The sequence below is a fragment of the Pituophis catenifer genome, unplaced genomic scaffold (assembly GCF_029215685.1).
Source record: "Pituophis catenifer annectens isolate HBS135680 unplaced genomic scaffold, rPitCat1.0.hap2 SCAF_6, whole genome shotgun sequence".
In the NCBI taxonomy this organism is placed as follows: domain Eukaryota; kingdom Metazoa; phylum Chordata; class Lepidosauria; order Squamata; family Colubridae; genus Pituophis; species Pituophis catenifer.
Window position 1 is genome coordinate 1,326,211 of NW_027256886.1, and position 17,342 is coordinate 1,343,552.

The 17,342-nt window shown below is 49.6% G+C and overlaps 1 protein-coding gene across 6 annotated transcripts; it reads right to left on the reverse strand.

Annotated features, from left to right (window-relative positions):
• Positions 1 to 775: 775 nt before the first annotated feature.
• PTMA (prothymosin alpha) lies at positions 776 to 17,114 on the reverse strand. Of its 6 annotated transcripts, none has more exons than XM_070945132.1 (6): positions 16,902 to 17,114; positions 10,585 to 10,656; positions 9,096 to 9,206; positions 8,739 to 8,840; positions 3,893 to 3,966; positions 776 to 1,828 (listed from the first exon to the last, which is right to left on the reverse strand). In XM_070945132.1, exons 1-6 carry the CDS (start codon positions 16,927 to 16,929, stop codon positions 1,781 to 1,783), a joined length of 435 nt encoding a protein of 144 aa, XP_070801233.1. In that variant the 5' UTR covers positions 16,930 to 17,114; the 3' UTR covers positions 776 to 1,780. The 6 variants fall into 6 exon arrangements, with proteins under 6 accessions (XP_070801233.1, XP_070801231.1, XP_070801232.1 ...); XM_070945130.1 differs by having other exon boundaries at positions 9,090 to 9,206; XM_070945131.1 differs by lacking the exon at positions 16,902 to 17,114 and adding an exon at positions 14,937 to 15,077 and having other exon boundaries at positions 9,090 to 9,186.
• Positions 17,115 to 17,342: the final 228 nt, after the last annotated feature.

Consider the following 17,342-nt stretch of genomic DNA (forward strand, 5'->3'; position numbering starts at 1 on the left):
GGTGTTGTCTATTCCATTGTTCTAGCTTACCAAGAAGTATTGTGGTCTACACTGTCAAATGCCTTACTGAAATCTAAGTATACGATGTCCACAGCATTTCACTGGTCTACTAATTTAGTGACTTTATCAAAGAATGAGATTGCTTTGGCATGCTAACTACTAGTTATAACTTGATTTGCTTCTAGTTGTTTGCAGATGTTTTATCTTTTCCAGGATCTTCCTGGATATTGTTAAGATTGGTCTGTAGTTTCCTGAGTGTTTCCCCGCCCCGGTTTTTGAAGATGGGAAGTACCAAACCTACTTTCTTGGCGAGCCAGGATTTTGTTAGTAAGAACGCTACTATAGGCAGTCCTCACCTTACAACTGTCCGTTTAGCGACTGGCTACAATGGCCCTGAAAAGTGACTTAGAACCGTTTTTCACCCTTATGACCATTGTGATATCCCCATGATCACATGGCTTACATTTTTGTGACCTTCGGACGAGCAAAGTCAATGAGGAATTCGCTTAACAACCCTGTTATTTACTAATTTACCAACAGCAGCGATTCACTTGAGGCAAGGAAGGTCGCAAAACGGGGCAAAACTCAACCGTCCTGTTTAGCAACAGAAACGTTGGGTTCAATTGTGGTCGTTAAGTCGAGGACTACCTATACCACCAATCCACTTTATCTAGGAAAAGTATTTGGTAAATCCTCAATAAACTGAGGTAAATTTACTTGGGGAAGCTAAAAAAAAAATACACAGCACTTGTGCAACCAGCTTTGTTAGAACAACTCAGCAAAATAAAATTCGGGTTTATTGTTGGACAATATTGTTTTCACACATACATCAAACAGGCCAAAAAAAAAAATTAAAATTAAAAAAAAATTAACAGCAACTCCTTAAACAAAAATAAACGAAAAGGAAAAAAAAAAAGGAAAAAAAAACCCTTTTTAATCTTTGGCCTTGCCATCTCATACAAACCCACTACTTTATGGTACAGGTAAAAGTACATACACAAAAAAAAAGAAAGTTACTGGAATGCTCATCATAAACCTTGGACCTTTTTTTGCATTTTTTGAAATTATTATTATTATTTTTTACAAGGTCTTTTGTTTTCTTCTCTTTTTGAGTTTTTTTTTTTTTTTTGGACAACGGTCACACCACAAGTAAAGTCGAGATTATTAATTTTTTTTTGATTCGTTTATAGGAACAAAGGAAAAGAAAAAAAGAAAAAGAAAAAAGAAAAGCACACTTCAAAAGCCCCTCACCCCCCCCTTTTGGTCAATCGGAGATCGCGTTAAAAATGGCTGACCTCATCACAATATGTACAAAAATATAAAATGTAAATAAAAAATACAAACAAATCCTCCTTTTAAAGTTACTTTTAAGAAAGCAAGCTGGGCCTTGAAGTTTCCGGTGGGGGGAGGGGAAGAGGGGGAGGGGCAGAGACTGGATCACCCGGTCTCCCCACCCCCACCCCCGATGGGGGGAAGGGAAGGAGGGAGATTTTTGGGGTTTTTTTGTTTTTTTTTTACAAGTTGGGGGAAAAAATGGCAGCTCTACGTCGTACGGCGTTTACTTGTTTTGTTTTTTGCTTGTTTGCTCTACTTTATGACGGTGACCATTAGCAACAAGGGGACGTTATTTCTTTCTTTCTCTTTTTTTTGTAACAGGAAGTTTTTCAAAGGTGAAAAGTAGGTCACGCTGGCCTTTTTTTTTTAAAAAAAAAATTCTTTCCTCGTTTTTTTTTTTAAAGTTTAAAAAAAAGTTGTTTCTTTTTTTTATTATTCTAACTCCCTAGTCGTCTTCGTCGGTTTTCTGCTTCTTCGGATCGACGTCGTCGTCCTGCAAAAAAAAAAAAAAAAGGAAGGCGAAAAAGGGGTTAGAGAAAGAGAGCCTGGCTAGGTGGCTCTGTGGCTAAGACACTTGAGCTTGCCGATCAGACAAGGTCGGCAGTTCGAATCCCTAGTACAGGTCTCCTGCGTGAGAAGCGGGTTGGGCTAGATGACCTCCAAGGTCCCTTCCAACTCTGTTATTGTTATACAGGTCATTTTATCTACCTCGAAAGGATGGAAGGCGGAGTCAACCTTGAGCCTGGTGAGATTCGAACTTGCAGTAATTGCAGGCAGCTGGTGTTACTTAACAGTGCTTTAGTCTGCTGCGCCACCAAGGCTCATCCTGAGGCCCCTGCCTAGAACTCTGCGCTAACAGTTATGGCTTGGCTTATCTTATGTTCACCGCCCTGAGTCCTCAGGGAGAAGGGCGGTATACAAATTCAAAATAAAATAAAATAAAATAAATAAAATAAATCTGTCGATAAGATTCCTGGGAATGTCAGTTTATGAAAGTGCTCCGAGACCCCCAGACCCGAGATCTGAAATCTGAGCAAAGGGAACTACCCGTAAAGGAGTTGAGACACTGGCTCAGGATGATGGGCCTGGCCTTACAAGCAAGTGGCTATTTTGAGACTTAGCTCGTCTTCTTGTGCCATATCCGTCACTGGATGTTGGCGATCATGTTAGCGATCCTAGACGTAGGTGGGCAACTTCAAAAGACAAGAGCTGGAATTAAGGCCACGTTCCATACTCGGGATGCAGCATAAAGGTAAAGGTTCCCCTCGCACATATGTGCTAGTCATTCCCGATTCTAGGGGGCGGTGCTCATCTCCGTTTCGAAGCCGAAGAGCCAGCGCTGTCCGAAGACGTCTCCGTGGTCATGTGGCTGGCATGACTCAACGCCAAAGGCGCACGGAACGCTGTTCCCTTCCCACGAAAGGTGGTCCCTATTTTTCTACTTGCATTTTTTACCTGCTTTCGAACTGCTAGGTTGGCAGAAGCTGGGACAAGTCACGGGAGCTCACCCCGTTACGTGGCACTAGGGACTCGAACCGCTGAACTGCCGACCTTTCGATCGACAAGCTCAGCGTCTTTAGCCACTGCATCCCAGTGGGACGCGGTGATGGGGCCTAAAATTAAAATTGATGGGGCCTAAGAGAATACTTTTATGTACAAAAATGGAAGGACACTTTGTGATTCCCACAATGGACGAACGGCTGCAAAAGTTGATGGGAGTTAGCAGAGATGGCTAAATTTGACTGCTTTTGATTGAAGGAGAACCATTTTGTTTCTGCATGGAAACCAGTTCTGGACTTTGTACTTGAGGTGTGGGAAAAAAATGAAAGCTTTGATTTTGGGTTTTGCTGATTGGATAGGTTTGTTGTTCTAGAAATGGCCGGTTTATTTATTTATTTATTTATATGCCGCCCTTCTCCGGAGACTGAGGGCAGCTTACAATGCGTTAAGCAATAGCCTTCATACTTTTGTATATACCTGTTTAGTAGGTCTTTCGCCCCCCGCAAGCGGTGTTCTTTTTTTATACAAAGTCAGCTTATTGCCCCCACAAACCGGGTCCTCATTTTACCTCCCTCGGAAGGATGGAAGGCTGAGTCAACCTTGAGCCTGGTGAGATTTGAACTCATAGTAATGCCAGGCAGCTGGCAGCTAAGTGCTACTTTAACAGCATTTTAATCCGCTGTGCCACCAAGGCTCCTTCCATTTACACCGTTACGTAAAAGTAAAAAGTTGAGGTTTATGTTGTTATCTTATTATACTACATCAAAATTAGTTGGAAGTGAATTTCTTTTTTCTTCTCCCCTTTTACCCTACAATGTCCCCCCCCATCCTTTTCCCACTATTTTCATTTTTCTGCATTTTATATTTCTGTATATTTTCTTTGCATTTCTGCATTTTATATTTCTGTATATTTTCTTTGCATTTCTGCATTTTATATTTCTGTATATTTTTCTTTGTATTGTTGCATTCTTTATTTTGATAAGCTATTAAAAATTATGCGCGGTAGAGATGTTGGCCGAAACTGCTCCTCCGGCCTTCTCTCGGAAGGGTGCCTCACCTCATCGTCCTCAGCTGCCCGTTTGCCGGTCGGACCTTCAGTCTCGTCATCTTCATCACCATCTTCTTCTTCACCTAGAGAAGGAAGGACAGCTTGAGAAAGGAGCTCCTGGCCCAAACAGCTTCTTCATATGCTTCACAGGCCGATCTCAGCTTTCTCCAAGCCGGTGTCTTTAAAGCAGGTTGGGGGGTCCACCTCGCCCCCCCCCTCAAGAGCAGAGACGGGCCGATCTATTTAAACCAGCATCCTGTTTCCCGTCCTCAGGCCAAACCAGGTGCCTACAGGAAGCTGCAAAACTTGTGGGAGGGAGGGAGTCCTTCCTGGAAAGGGTCTCCGGGGACCGTCATTCAGAAGCGGAAAAACCCCAGGAAAAAATGAGTTGCTTCTAAGGAAATGCAGAGACCAAGCAGGCCTCCCCATCCGACAACCGTGTTAGTGCGAGTTGAGTGTTGTGTTTGTTTGTTTGTGTGTGTGTGTGTGTGAGAGAGAGAGACCACTGCCCACCTTCCCTCAATACTGTTCCTTTCCAAATACAGGTAGTCCTCAACTTACAACCACAATTGAGCCCAAAATTTCTGTTGCTAAGTGAGGCAGTCCTTAAGTGAATTCTGTCCCCCTTTTACAACACTTCTCACCACCGTTGTCATGCGAATTGCTGCCGTTGTTCCTGATTTCCCGCCGTCATAAATACGAGTCAGTTGCCAAAGCGTCCGAATTTTGATGACGTGACCACAGAGACGTGTGGGGGAAAAGTCACACGTCGCTCTTTCTGGTGTCGTCGTAAGCTTCGAACGGTCACTAAACGGACTGTGGTAAGCCGAGGGCCAACTGTACCCGCAAGCACCATTTTTCAAAAAATAAAAAGCGGCTCCCAAAAATTTTAGGTCGCGTGGCGAGAGGGAAGCTATTGGATGAACGCTCATCCGATGATTTCTACCACTTGTGGAATCGTTGCTCCAATTAACTGTTGATTTTATGGGATCCGAACTGCTCAAATCCTTGCAAAGAGGACTCTGGGTAAGAGTTAAGCTACTAAGCGCCGGAGAGGGAACCTCTTGCTCCCCCCATTCCTTGCAAGACGCGTGGGGAGAAGTCCCTCTTCTGCATGGGGAAGGCAGGCGGTCAGATGGAGGCCTCCCAACCGAGGCCACCGGCAGCCAAAACCACATTATTTCTGCATCTCTTCTCCACTATAAGCTTCTCTTTTAATGAGGGAGGAGAGCCAGAACTCCTGTTTGTTTGGGCACAAGCTTTCCAATTATCCTGCCCCTGGATTCTCCCCGTTTCCTCTCCTCCCAAACTCAGAGGGGGGGAGGAGAGGAGAAAGAGAAGAGAGAGCAAGACAGGAAAGAAAATGGAAGAGAGGAAGGACAGAGAAGAGGGAGAGGGGGAAGAGTCGAAAGAAGAAGAAAGAAGAGAAAAAGACAGAGAAGGAGGGGAGAGAGAAGAGAAAGGGGAGAGAGGAAGAAGATGGGAGACAGAAGAGAGGAGGGGCGGAAAGAAGGAAGAAAAGAAGAAAGGAGAAAGACAGGAAGGAGAAGAGGCAGAAGAGAAAGGGGAGAGAGGAAGGAGATGGAAGACAAGACAGGAGAGAGGGAAAAAAAAGAAGAAAAGAGAAAAAGACAGGAAGGAGAGGAGGCAGAAGAGAAAGGGGAGAGAGAAAGGAGATGGAAGACAAGACAGGAGAGAGGGAAAAAAAGAAGAAAAGAGAAAAAGACAGGAAGGAGAGGAGGCAGAAGAGAAAGGGGAGAGAGAAAGGAGATGGAAGACAAGACAGGAGAGAGGGAAAAAAAAGAAGAAAAGAGAAAAAGACAGGAAGGAGAGGAGGCAGAAGAGAAAGGGGAGAGAGGAAGGAGATGGAAGACAGAGACAGGAGAGAGAAGAGAGGGAAGAAAAGAAGAAAGGAGAAAGACAGGAAGGAGAGGAGGCAGAAGAGTGGGGGGAGAGAGAGGAAGGAGAGGCAGGAGAAAGGAGAAGAGGAGAGAAGAGGTGGAAAGAAGGAGATAGAAGAGAAAGGGTAGAGAGAGGAGAGAAGGGAAGAGAGGTGAGAGAGGAGCAGAGAAAGAGAGAAGGAGGAGGAGAGAAAAGAGAAGGGGAGAGAGGGGAAGAGAAAAAAGGGAAAGAAGAGGGAGAGAAAATAAGAAGTGGAACTGAACGCCACTTGATTCAGAAAGGACCAATCGGACGGTGAGGGAAGACCTTCTCCACACCCCGAGTATCCAAGCCACAGAGCTTGGGTGGGGTGGGGGTGGGGGTCTGCTTTAAGGCTCTTGGGATTTAAATAAATGGGCTCGGCTGACCCTTCCCGGAGAGGCCAATAATCTGTCTTAAGTGCCACTGGGATCTGCAAGAGATTAGGGTCACCTGAGAATAACTTTTTTTCGCCCCCACTCGCAAGATTAGCTTCTCCAATTTCTTGGCACGCAAAGCCAATCCCGAGGGAGGGAGGGAGGGAGGGGGGAGCAGCAGCAGCCCAGACCCACCGAGGGGGGGGGGGGAGAGAGGCTGCTGGCAGTGCAAAGCATCCCCCATGGCTTCCCGGTCCTTCCTCCTCCTCCTCCTCCATCTCCATCAGTGGGTATCCAGGCAACCGTCCCCACCCGGCAACCGAGATGCTGGAAAAACAACAGCCGGAGAGGAGATGCCAGCGGACTTATGGCGGTTCGATCAGAGCCAGCCGTCTTGTCTCTCTGAGCCCTGGCAGAGTCGCCTCCTTGACGGGCGGCAGGTTTGGCTTAGCAGGTCTGACAGCTGGCATTTTTTCTGTCGGCATCTTCCAGCTGGCATTGAAACCTGGATGGGTCAGCCAAGCCGAGGGAGCCAATGCCCACAAGGCAACTGGGTTGGGCATTCGGCGCTCCAAATATTTGCAAGCTTTCCAACCTGTGGCATCCAGGAAGGGAGTCCCCTGTGCTAATACAGGCATAGTCCTCGGCTTACAACGATCCCCTTAGCGACCGTTTGAAGTTACGACGGCACTGAAAAAAGAAGGGACTTGAGGGCCGTTTTTCACGCTTTCGGTCCTTGTGGCATCCGCCATGGTCACTTGACTTTGGACGCTTGGCGACAGAATCATATTTATGACGGACACGTGATCTCCTTTTGCGACCTTCGGATAGAAGCCAGATTCGCTCAATGACCTTGTGACTAACTTTAAGAAATGCAGCAATTCACTTAACCGCCGTAGCAAGAAAAGTGATAAACTGAGGTAAAATTCACTGAATAAAATGTTTTTCACTCAGCAACAGAAATTCTGGGCTCGATTATGGTCGTTAATTGAAGACTACCAGTAGGGCAGCAAAAATCCCGCCCAATTGGCAACGATGGGTAGTCCTTGACTTGCAATCACTCCTTTGGTGACCGTTCCCAAGTTACAACATCCCTGAAATAAAAGTTGACTTATGACCGGTTTTCTCGCTCACGATGATTTTGATCATGTGATGATTTTGATCTTGGCAACTGGCTGAATTTTTATTCATTTATAAATAAAATATTTATAACGGTTGCAGTGTCTCAAGTCACGTGATCCCCCTTTTGTGACCTTCTGAGAAGCAAAAGTCCATGCGGAAGCCAGATTCACTTAACAACCGGGTTGCTAATTTAAGGAACTGTGTGCGATCCACTTAACAACGGTGGCAAGGAAGGTCGTAACATGGGGCAAAGCTCACTTAACGGGCGTCTCGCTTAGCAACGGAAAATTTTGGGGCTCAATTGTGGTCGTAAGTTGCAGGGATCTACCTGCAATAGCCTCTCACCCAGCCTTCCCAAGGATGACATGGTAGATCTCTACGAGGGGGAGATTTTTCTCGGCGATGGTGCCCCTTTGCGAAAGCTGGACTGTCCAGAGAAGCCAGACTGATGTCCAACAGGCATCATTTTAGCTCCTTTTTTAAAAGACTTTTGAGTCTGGAAAAATTTCTTCTTCTATTTAACACAAATTGTCTTTGCTCCTGAAGGGCTCCGTAGCCGGAATGGCGTTTTTTTTTCATTTTGCCTTTTATTGATCTTAACTGTATATGTCCTTTTATTTACACTGCAATTTTAACAGGTTTTATGGCAAGGTGCCCAGACAGGTTCAGCTATTGAGTGGTTCTAAAAAAACCCTAATAAATGTTCAAACTCCAACAGAAGCTCCAGAATGGGTCTTCTCACTGCCGGAAGGCAAATAATTGGGAAGAGAATGGCAAATAATAAAAATAAAAGAGAGAAAATGGGGGTGGGAGGAGAAGTTTGGCCTACTGGTTAAGACACTAGGCTAGAGAACAGAAGATGGTGAGTTCTAGTTCTGCTTTATGCATGAAAGCCAGCTGGGTGGCTTTAGGCCAATCACCATCAAGAGATAATAAATTCTAATCCCGCTATTCAACATAAAAGCCAATCGGATGACTTTGAGCCAATCACCAGGAGACGGTGAATTCTAGTCCCACTTTAGGCAGGACAGCCAGCTGGAGCCTAGTCATTCTCAGCCTATCCAGGGTTGTTGTAGGAAAACAGAAGGAAAGAAGGTATGTGTATTTATGAAAATAATAAAAGGTGCTTTTTCAAGAGGCAACTGGATTTTCTGTCCAATTGCCTCTTGGAAAAAGCACGTTTTGGACAACCTGGATGACAATCTTCATAGACAATAAAGTTGGGATAAATAAATAAATACTATATATTATTTTCTTCTTCTGCTGAGAGATTCCTGGTTGGAACGAGAACGCTGCTGATTTGAAAGAGACAGGAGATACAAGCCTCCATGGGCAGTCTCAACCTACCAGAGCTGCGATGAAGGTTATAGAAAGAAAAGTTTAAAAACAAAACGAGCCCTGGTTTAGAAGGAGGCAAGATTTAAGAGAATAGTTACTTTTTAATTCCTCTCTCCCCAAGAGGTTACACCTGGAGACATCTGTGAATTCCAGTTCTTTTGCAAAAGGCGCACAATCCCATTTAGATGTTTTCTTTCGTGCTGCGATGAGTCCGATGTGTAAAAAAAACAAAAAAACAAAATTGACTCATTTCTCCTGCTCTATGCAAAAGGGCCACCAGGGGGAGCCAGCCCCCTCTCCACTCTTCACCATAGCAAGCTCACCCTAAATCTTCTCCAACTAGGCGCCCTTCTCATTTCGGTGGACTACATTTCCCAGGAAGAAAAAAGACACACAAACACACACACACAAACAAACAAACAAACAAAAAAGAGGGGGGGAGAATTTACCGTCACCTTCTTCCTCATCCTCTTCTTCGTCACCAACCTCTTCCTCTTCGTCGTCTACCTCGTTGTCTGCCTCCTGCTCGCCGTTTTCCTCATTCGCCTTTGCGGAAACGAAGCACACTTAAAAAAAAACAAAAAACACAGGGAGCCTCCTAACCCCCCCTCCCCACTTTAACGAATTCCCTGGCACTTATAGATCCGGCTGAACCATGGCCTTGTAACAAAAGAACCACTGTTGCATGCTCCACAGCTGTGACAAAAGTAAGAATTGTCATTTACAGGGCAGTTTGCGGAAATTAAAAGGGAGGACAATGAGAAAGAGGGATAAACTTTGCTAAGAGATTGTTAACTTTTTATGTCTCTACACCAGAGGTTTTCAAACTTGGCAGCTTTAAGACTTGTGGACTTCAACTCCCAGAATTCTCCAGCTGGCTGGAGAATTCTGGGAGTTGAAGTCCACAAGTCTTAAAGCTGCCAAGTTTGGGGACCCCTACTCTACACCAGGAGTAGGAAACAACCATGGTCCTTTTGATGACTGGTGGACTTCAACTCCCAGAATCCCTGCCTGAACCAGCCATGGCTGCCTGGTGAATTCTGGGAGTTGAAGTCCACAAGTCATCGAAGGACCATGAAATTGTTTCCCACACCGTAAACTGGCTGGGTGGGGAATTCTGGGAGTTGATCGAAGCCCACACGTCTTCACTACTTTATACTCCCTTATTATCAATAAAATAACTTGAAATATGGACCGGCGTTCCTTCCTTACGGGAAAAGAACTAATATCTTTGGTTCGCACACTAAAACAAGAGGTCAGATTCACAGAATAACAGAGTTGGAAGGGACTTTGGAGGTCTTCTAGTCCAACCCCGTGCTTAAGCAGGAGACCCCATACCATTTCTGACAAATGGCTGTCCAGTCTCTTCTTAAAAACCTCCAGTGTTGGAGCACCCACAACTTCTAGTGGCCAGTCGTTCCACTGGTTAACTGTCCTCACTGTTAGGGAGTTTCTCCTTAGTTCCAGGTTGCTTCTCTCCTTGGTTAGTTTCCATCCATTGTTTCTTCTCCTGCCTTCTGGTGCTTTGGAGAATAGCTTGACCCCCAAATCTTCTTTGTGCCAGCCCCCCAAATATTGGAACTCTGATATCATGTCTTCATTTCACTAGACTAGAGTTTAACCAAGCAGAACCCCCTAATTCAGATTAAACGCTAATGCCCTTAGGCCAACGGTCTCTACAAGGGCTGACTTCCCAGGCTGAACTGCCCAATTTATATCAATCATATCTGGGAGAGTTGTGTGAATGAGGAGCAAGTGATGTCTCACAGCAGAACCAAGAAGTTTAAAAAAAAAAAAAAAAACGAGACTCTGCAAAGTTTCTCCTACTTAGGAAAATTCAGTCTGGATTTGCCGGTTCTGCTTCCAAGTTCCCTTCCAATTCTATTATTCTGTGTTCCTGTCAAATCATCATCTCCCCCCAATTTCGTCCTGGCTGATACTTACGGCATTGCCATTGGCGGGGGCATCCCTGCCGTTTTCTGTTTCTTCCACAACTTCCTTCTTTTCTTTCAAATCCTTAAAAGGAAGGGGCAAAAAAAAAAAAAACGAAAAGAAAAAAGAAAGCAGGATGAGTCATTGGGATCCCAGCCTCCCCAACATTATTGGTCCAGATTCCCAGGCACTGAGAATGATGGACAACCCTTTTCCCTCCCCCCCACCTTTTTTGGAGGGAGAAAAAAACATAAACACAACGACTATGTAGGAACTGAGACTTGTACGTTTCGGCTTTCTTTGCGGCCCCCAATTTCGTTCAATACAGCCAACACACAACCCCCTCTAAGAGAAGGGATTAACCAGACTCCAAACTCTTCCCAAGGCGAAGTGTGTTTGTTATGTGTTTTTATTCGTTTTATTTTATTTTTTTATTTTCAAGAGAGGTCTCTCCTCTCCATTTGCTTCCCTCCCTACAAATGAGGATGCAATTCCTTGGCGAGGCAGTGTGACCTGCCACTAAACAACTCCTCCCAAAAACCCCTTGCATTGTTGTGTCTTGGCCTGTTCCAAGCTGGAAAGGCGAAGGGCACTAACAGATTTACGACAACACATCTCCCCGCTCCCCACCGGAAAAGGGGAGGGAGCCCTCCTATAAACACAATTCAGCAAACACACTCCTGGCTCGCCTGGGGAGGGAAAAATCACAACAAGGTGCCAGAGGCAGGCTTGGCAAGAGCTGCCATTCTCCATGGAGCGCAGCCATAATTAAGGAAGCCCCTTTCCTCTTCCCGCAGACGAGCATTTGTTCGCACAACTCAAGAGCAGCTTTCTTAAAACCTCTCAGGGCATCACAAACAGCTTCTGGCCAAACCCGATTAGCAGCTTCAGACCACGCTGCCTCCCCTCCCCAAATGATCTGTGCCATCCGTCCCCCCAGCTCACAGATCTTAGCTGCCCCGTGCCTCAAAACCACCGTGGGTACAAGTGGGAGACGAGGATCAGGAATTTTGCTTTTTTAAAAATTCAACTGCCGGCCCTGAGGTACTCTTTCCAGCTTTTGCCATCTCGTATGGTTGCAAAAGCTGGGTTTGTTTATGGCAGGTTTCTAATTCCTAGATATCCCTTCTAAAAAAGCAAAACGGCTTCCTCTGCGATAGGAGAGCAGCAAAATCTTGTCGAAAAGGGAAACCGATTTCCTAAATTTGAACTTTTTAACTGTAGCGTCAAGAGAGGGTGGGTTTATCCTAAGCTAAACCTGTTTTTTACGCAGAGGCCAGAAAGCCGGTGCTGCCAATGCCATTCCAAGATCACAAGCACGATTTCCCCCCCTCCTTTTCCCTAGACAGAGTTTCTCCTAGAAAATCACCCACCAACGGCCTGCAGCTTACAAGCAACAACACGTTTGAAGTCAATGTTTACGTCTTTTGACAGATCCTGATAAGAGTCCCTGTAATTATAAGCCCGGCAAAAGCTGTTTACTGCTTCAAGACCAGCCACAACAAGGAGAGGGATGATCCTCAAGATTCGATTTAGGCAAGGAAAAACGACTAAACTGCTGCCTATTTGTGGTAAAAAGAACACAAAAACAAAGCCAAGGTTTGTGTTGTGTGTATCTTATCGAGGCACCATGTTTTATTAATAGTCCCATCAATGCAGAAGCCTGTTTAGAAGAATGCCCATTTACTAACGGGGGAAAATACAGGCAATAAAACAGAAGCCATAATAAGGAAGACACGCATAGAACCCCACTAGCACTGCAGCTTTTAGCCAAAAACCACACACTGCCAAATGCATTGATGCACCAGCTATTAACTCCAGGCATTCTTAAGTGCTTCTGTCCCTAATTCTTAATTAGGCTGTGTGTGTGTGTTTTATTTTGGCTTTGCTTTTCAAAGGCCCATTAAAAAAAATAATAAAGCTTGCAGTAACCCTATCCTCCTTCCTGCAGGGGGCGCAAGAGCCGCGGTGGGGGGAGTCCCAGCGGCCGGCCGGCGGCAAACAAGGCCATGCGCTCTGGGCCAATTCAAACCTGCGCGCCACACTTGGCGCCACTTCGATTGGCCAGCCGGCTCTAACCTCCCAAGGTACGCCGGGGCGCGTAGTTCTTTCCGAGCGGGAGAGTACAGTGGAGTTAATAGAAGAGCGGATGGGAAGCGAACTACGGCTCCCAGGAGGCGCCGCGCGGGCGGGCAAGGGAGGGGAGGAAACCGGAGAAGGCGAGAAGCAGAGAAAGCGGCACGTGGTGGGGCGGCTTTGGCTTTGCCGCTCGCTCGCTGTTTACTGCGGCCGCAGACAGCCGGGGGCGGCGCTGGAGAGAAGAGCCGCCGCCCGCCTGGGAAATCAATCTCAAGCTCCCCCCCCACCCCACCCCCGCCATGCATTTTAATGCCCAGATGCCGGGAGCGGAGGGAAATAATAAAAAAAAAAAAGCAGCGCCAGGACTGGAAATAAACTAGAGGGAAGGGGGGGTTCGATACCTCCCCCCCATAAGGGTTTCCCCGAGGGGAGATCCCCATTGCCTGCCCCCCCCCGCAGAGATCCACCTCCGCAGGTTGCAAACCCGCTGTTTGCAACCTGCCCCAACGGTGACCCTCTGCAGGAACAAAAAGCCCCCCCTCCCCGTCTAAGATCCCGGCGGGATCTTTTGATATCGCGCGCCCCCAGGTCAATCAATCAATCAATCAATCCCCGCGTGGGAGTGGGGGGGGAGAGAACGCGGGAGTCGGCCGATCGGCGTCGAGGAGGGGGGGCTCCCGGCCGCCCCTTCCCACCAGGATCGGGGTCCCCCCCCCTAAACTCCGCGCCGCCCTTCTCTCTGACAACCCCGAGACTTAACGAGGCGGCGATCCCCCCCCCGCCAAGGACTGCAACATTGTATCCAGCGCCCGCGAAAGGGAAAGAAAGGGCCCGACGGGCGGGGACCGGAACGAGCGAGCCGTTCCCTTTCCTTCCAACGGGGAAAGGGGCTCCCCGAAAACGCCGCGCAGCATCTCGCCCCCCGGCTGGCTCTGCGCAGCCCGGATTCCCGTCCGTGCCTTCCCCCCCCCCGCAATTCCTCCATCGGGACACGCGAGTTCAACCGGGCAGCTTTCAACCCGCCTTCCGACGTCTCCGCTTCTCCCTCTCTTCCCGCCACGTCGGGACTCCGGGGGGAAAGCGGCTTCCACGGGGGAACGGGGAGGCAAGCGGGGTTAGGGGCCACCCGAGTTCAAGGCGCCCCAACTTTCGGAAGGAAGCGGGGGGGGGGGGAGAAGGTCTCTGTTATAAACAGCCGTGTTTTCTCTTCCCTTCGGAGCCCGTCGGGGTTGGCTCCCTTTCCGTGGCAAGGGGGATTTTAAGCCCGGAAGGCGCGCACGATCGCCCGAGGAAAGGATACCGGGAGGCGGCAGTAGCAGCAGCCGCGAAGTGCTCTCTGCCTGCTGGAAACAAAAGAAGCGCGCCGGACGGCAGAGACCTCGGGGTGCCCGATCCGACGTTTCCGGGCAGAGCCATCCAAGGGCTCCCCGTTCTCTCTCTTTCCTCGCCCTTTTTCTTCTGCCAAAGCGCTTCCGATTTTCTCCCGGGCCAGCGGGGGTCGCCAAGTTGTTTCCGCGCAATTAGCCCGGGCCAATTAGGGTAACGAGGAGGGGGGGGTCGCGCGCAGACACGCACAACTTTGCACCCCCCGAAAGGGCTCCGGCAAGGTAGCGAAGAAACGGGGAGCAGCCGCTCTCCGCTTCAAGGTGCCGAGCCGGACGGCAGGACCGGGTTTAAGGGAAGCCCCGCCGTTAGACAAGCCGGCGCCGGCAATCGCTGCCTGCCTGCCTGCCTTTGCTTTGCCCGGCTTCCTCCGGGTGACTTTCGCCTGTTCTTTTCTCCTCTCCCGTCCGCCGGGCACAAAACGGAGCCTGGAAGTTCGCCGCGTCTGTCAAAAGACCCCCCAAGCCAATGCGCTCCCCTTCCGTCGATCCCAGCCTGGCAAAGCGGGTGGAGGGGAGGAGAAAAAAGAAATGGGAAGCCCGGGACTGCAAGGAGAAACCACCTGCCTTGCCCACCACCTTCCGAGGCGTTTGCGGGTGGACAGGAAAGCCCCCCCCTCCCTCCCCGATCCACGCAAAGGGATGCCAGGCCAGCGGGAAACTAAGGCGGGCAAGCGGCGCAAGAGCCGATCGCAAACAAAGGAAGGAGGAGGAGGAGGAGGAAGCCTAGCCGGGAGACACACGAGTGCACGCCGGCCGTTGCGGGGAAGCGAAAGCGCAAGGAAAGGCATTGCACACACGCATAACACAACACAACACAACCCCGCGCGGATTTCCACGGGGCTGGCTGACTTGAAGAGCGCATCCACGGGGTTGCAAAAAAAGCCCCTCCCGGAGGCTTACCTTGGTGGAGATCTCGGAGCTGGTATCCACGGCTGTGTCTGACATGGCTGGCCGGGGGGAAGTTGCGGTGGTGGTGCAGCGGAAAAAAGCCCGCGACTGTACAAAAGGAAGAAGCGCCGGGAAGACGGGAGAGATCCGAGGGCGCGTACGCGGCGTGGCTTGCAAAAATCAAAAGAGGAGGAGGAGGAGAAGACCGCGACGGTAGAGGAAGGAAGACGATGCTGGTGGCGATGATGATGATGATGATGATGATGAAGAGCGAAGCCCCGCGACGACCAGCGCAAACCCGACAACCCGGGGCAGGAACAATGCAAAGATGGCTTTGGATGCCAGTGGAGGCTCACGCGGTGCCACCGCCTTTAATATAGATTAGTGGGCGGAGCGCGCCCTCCCCTCGGCGGCCCCGATTGGGCGGCCCGGGAGAAGCCGAGCGCGCCCATTGGGCGAGCGGCCGAACAATGGGGCAAGGCTGCTGACGGAGCCGTCGGGGGGGCCCCGCTGCGCTCCCTCCTTCCCTCCCTCCCGCGCAAAGGGAGGCGGAGGAGGCGGCTTGCAAAACAGCCGCGCGCAGGAGGAGAGAGAGAGAGAGAGAGAGAGAGAGAGGGAGGGTGGAGGGAAAAAGAAAAGAGCAACCCCTCCCGTCCATGCAATTCTCTTGCATGGACGGGAGGGGTTGATTTTTTATTTATTTATTTATTTGTTTTTTTGCAAATGGGCGCATGCGCACGAGCGAGGGTATTGTTGCCTCGCGGGCGGGCGCCCGCAGACGGAGCGGACCGTCGAGCACGGAAAGCCGTCTGTCTTTTTCGGCATCGGGTCTCCATCCCTCCCCTCCCCCACCCCCCAAGTTGCAAATCCAGCCTTGCACTCTTATTATTATATATATATATATATATTGTTCGACGGCGGAGAGGGAAGGGGGTGTTTTTATTTCCCCCCCCCCGCGCGATCTTCCATGCCGCCCCGTCGGGGATGCGCGTCACCCGACCGAGCATTTTTTTTTTCTTTCTCCCCCCCACCTCGCATTGCGCAAGCGCACTGGCTGAGCGGGGCGGGGGAGAACGACAAAAGGGAGGACGACTCGCGCGGCCCCGTCTGAGGCGACGGGCGGCCCGCGAGCGCACGTGGGAACGGCTCGCTTGCGTGTTGGAAGGACACGGAACTCGCTTCTTTCCCCCGCCCCTTTTTAATTTTTTTTTTCTCATTTTATTTATTTATTTTTGCAAAGGGGGCGGTCCCGACTTTAGGGCGAGCCTCTCTTTTTTTTTTTTTCCCCCTCCGGCCTTTGCAGAGACCGAACCTCCCCCCTCCTCCCCCCCCCAAAAAAGGCGCCCTTTTGCAAAAGCTGAACACGCGTTTCTTCCTCTTCTCCCTCCCCCCACCCCGTCGAGGCAAATCCAGCCAAGCAAAACCCGGCGAAACGCTGCTTTTCCTTCTTTCCTTCCTTCCTTCCCTCCGCCCGCCCCGTCCTGTTAAGTTTGCAAAAGACTTGCAATTGCAACCTTTGCAAAAAAAAATTAAAATAAATAAAAATAAATAAAAGAGTGGGGGGGGCATTGCACAGCAGCCTTCTCTTTTTTTCTTTCTTTCTCGCTTGCAATTGCAACCTTTGCAAAAGAAGAAAGGAAAAAAGAAAGGGGGGGGGCTGCTGTGCAATGCCCCCCTCTTTTATTTTTATTATTTTTTTTGCAAAGGTTGCAATTGCACCCCCCCCCCAAAAAAGCGATCCAAAGGTACGTGTTTTTATTTCCTCCCCCCCCCCAAAAAACCGTAGCTTTTGCAAAGTTGGGTGGTTTGCAAAGAAGGGGGAGCAGTTTGCATTTTTGGGGAACCCCCCTCCCCCAAATTCCAACCCTCGGGTTGCAAAGGGGGGGAAATGCGCTCGCTTGCTGCCCCCCCTCCCCCTCCCCTCCCCTCCCCGCTTTGCAAATAACAAGCAATGGAGGAAAAGGAGCGAAGACTTGCCACACTTAAGATGGCGCCGGACGCCCATGCCTGGGATACCAGTCGGTGCCGTCGACCAACCGAGCCGCCTCACGGGCCGCGTCCCACGCCCACCGCCGCCTCTCCGGCCCCGACGTCCCTTTCTCCGGGTCCCGGTTCGGCGACCGGCCGTAAATCCTCAGCCCGCCTCGGTTGCTTTTCGGTGCCGCACTCAAGATGGCCGCCGCGCTCGTCTTCTTCTGGCTCACGGAAGGCGGGACATTGAACTCCGGCGGTTCTCATTCGCCGGGAGGGCCGAGCGAACACAATGTTGACGCTTTGCGGCCGGGGATTGGACGCCGCTGCTGTCGCTCGTGATGGAAAGTGCGGCGGGGAAAACCCGGATAAAGTGGTGGGGGAAAATATTCGATGGAACGGAGTCGGCTTTGGTTGAAAGGGATCGGTCTCGAGCAGTGAAAAGTC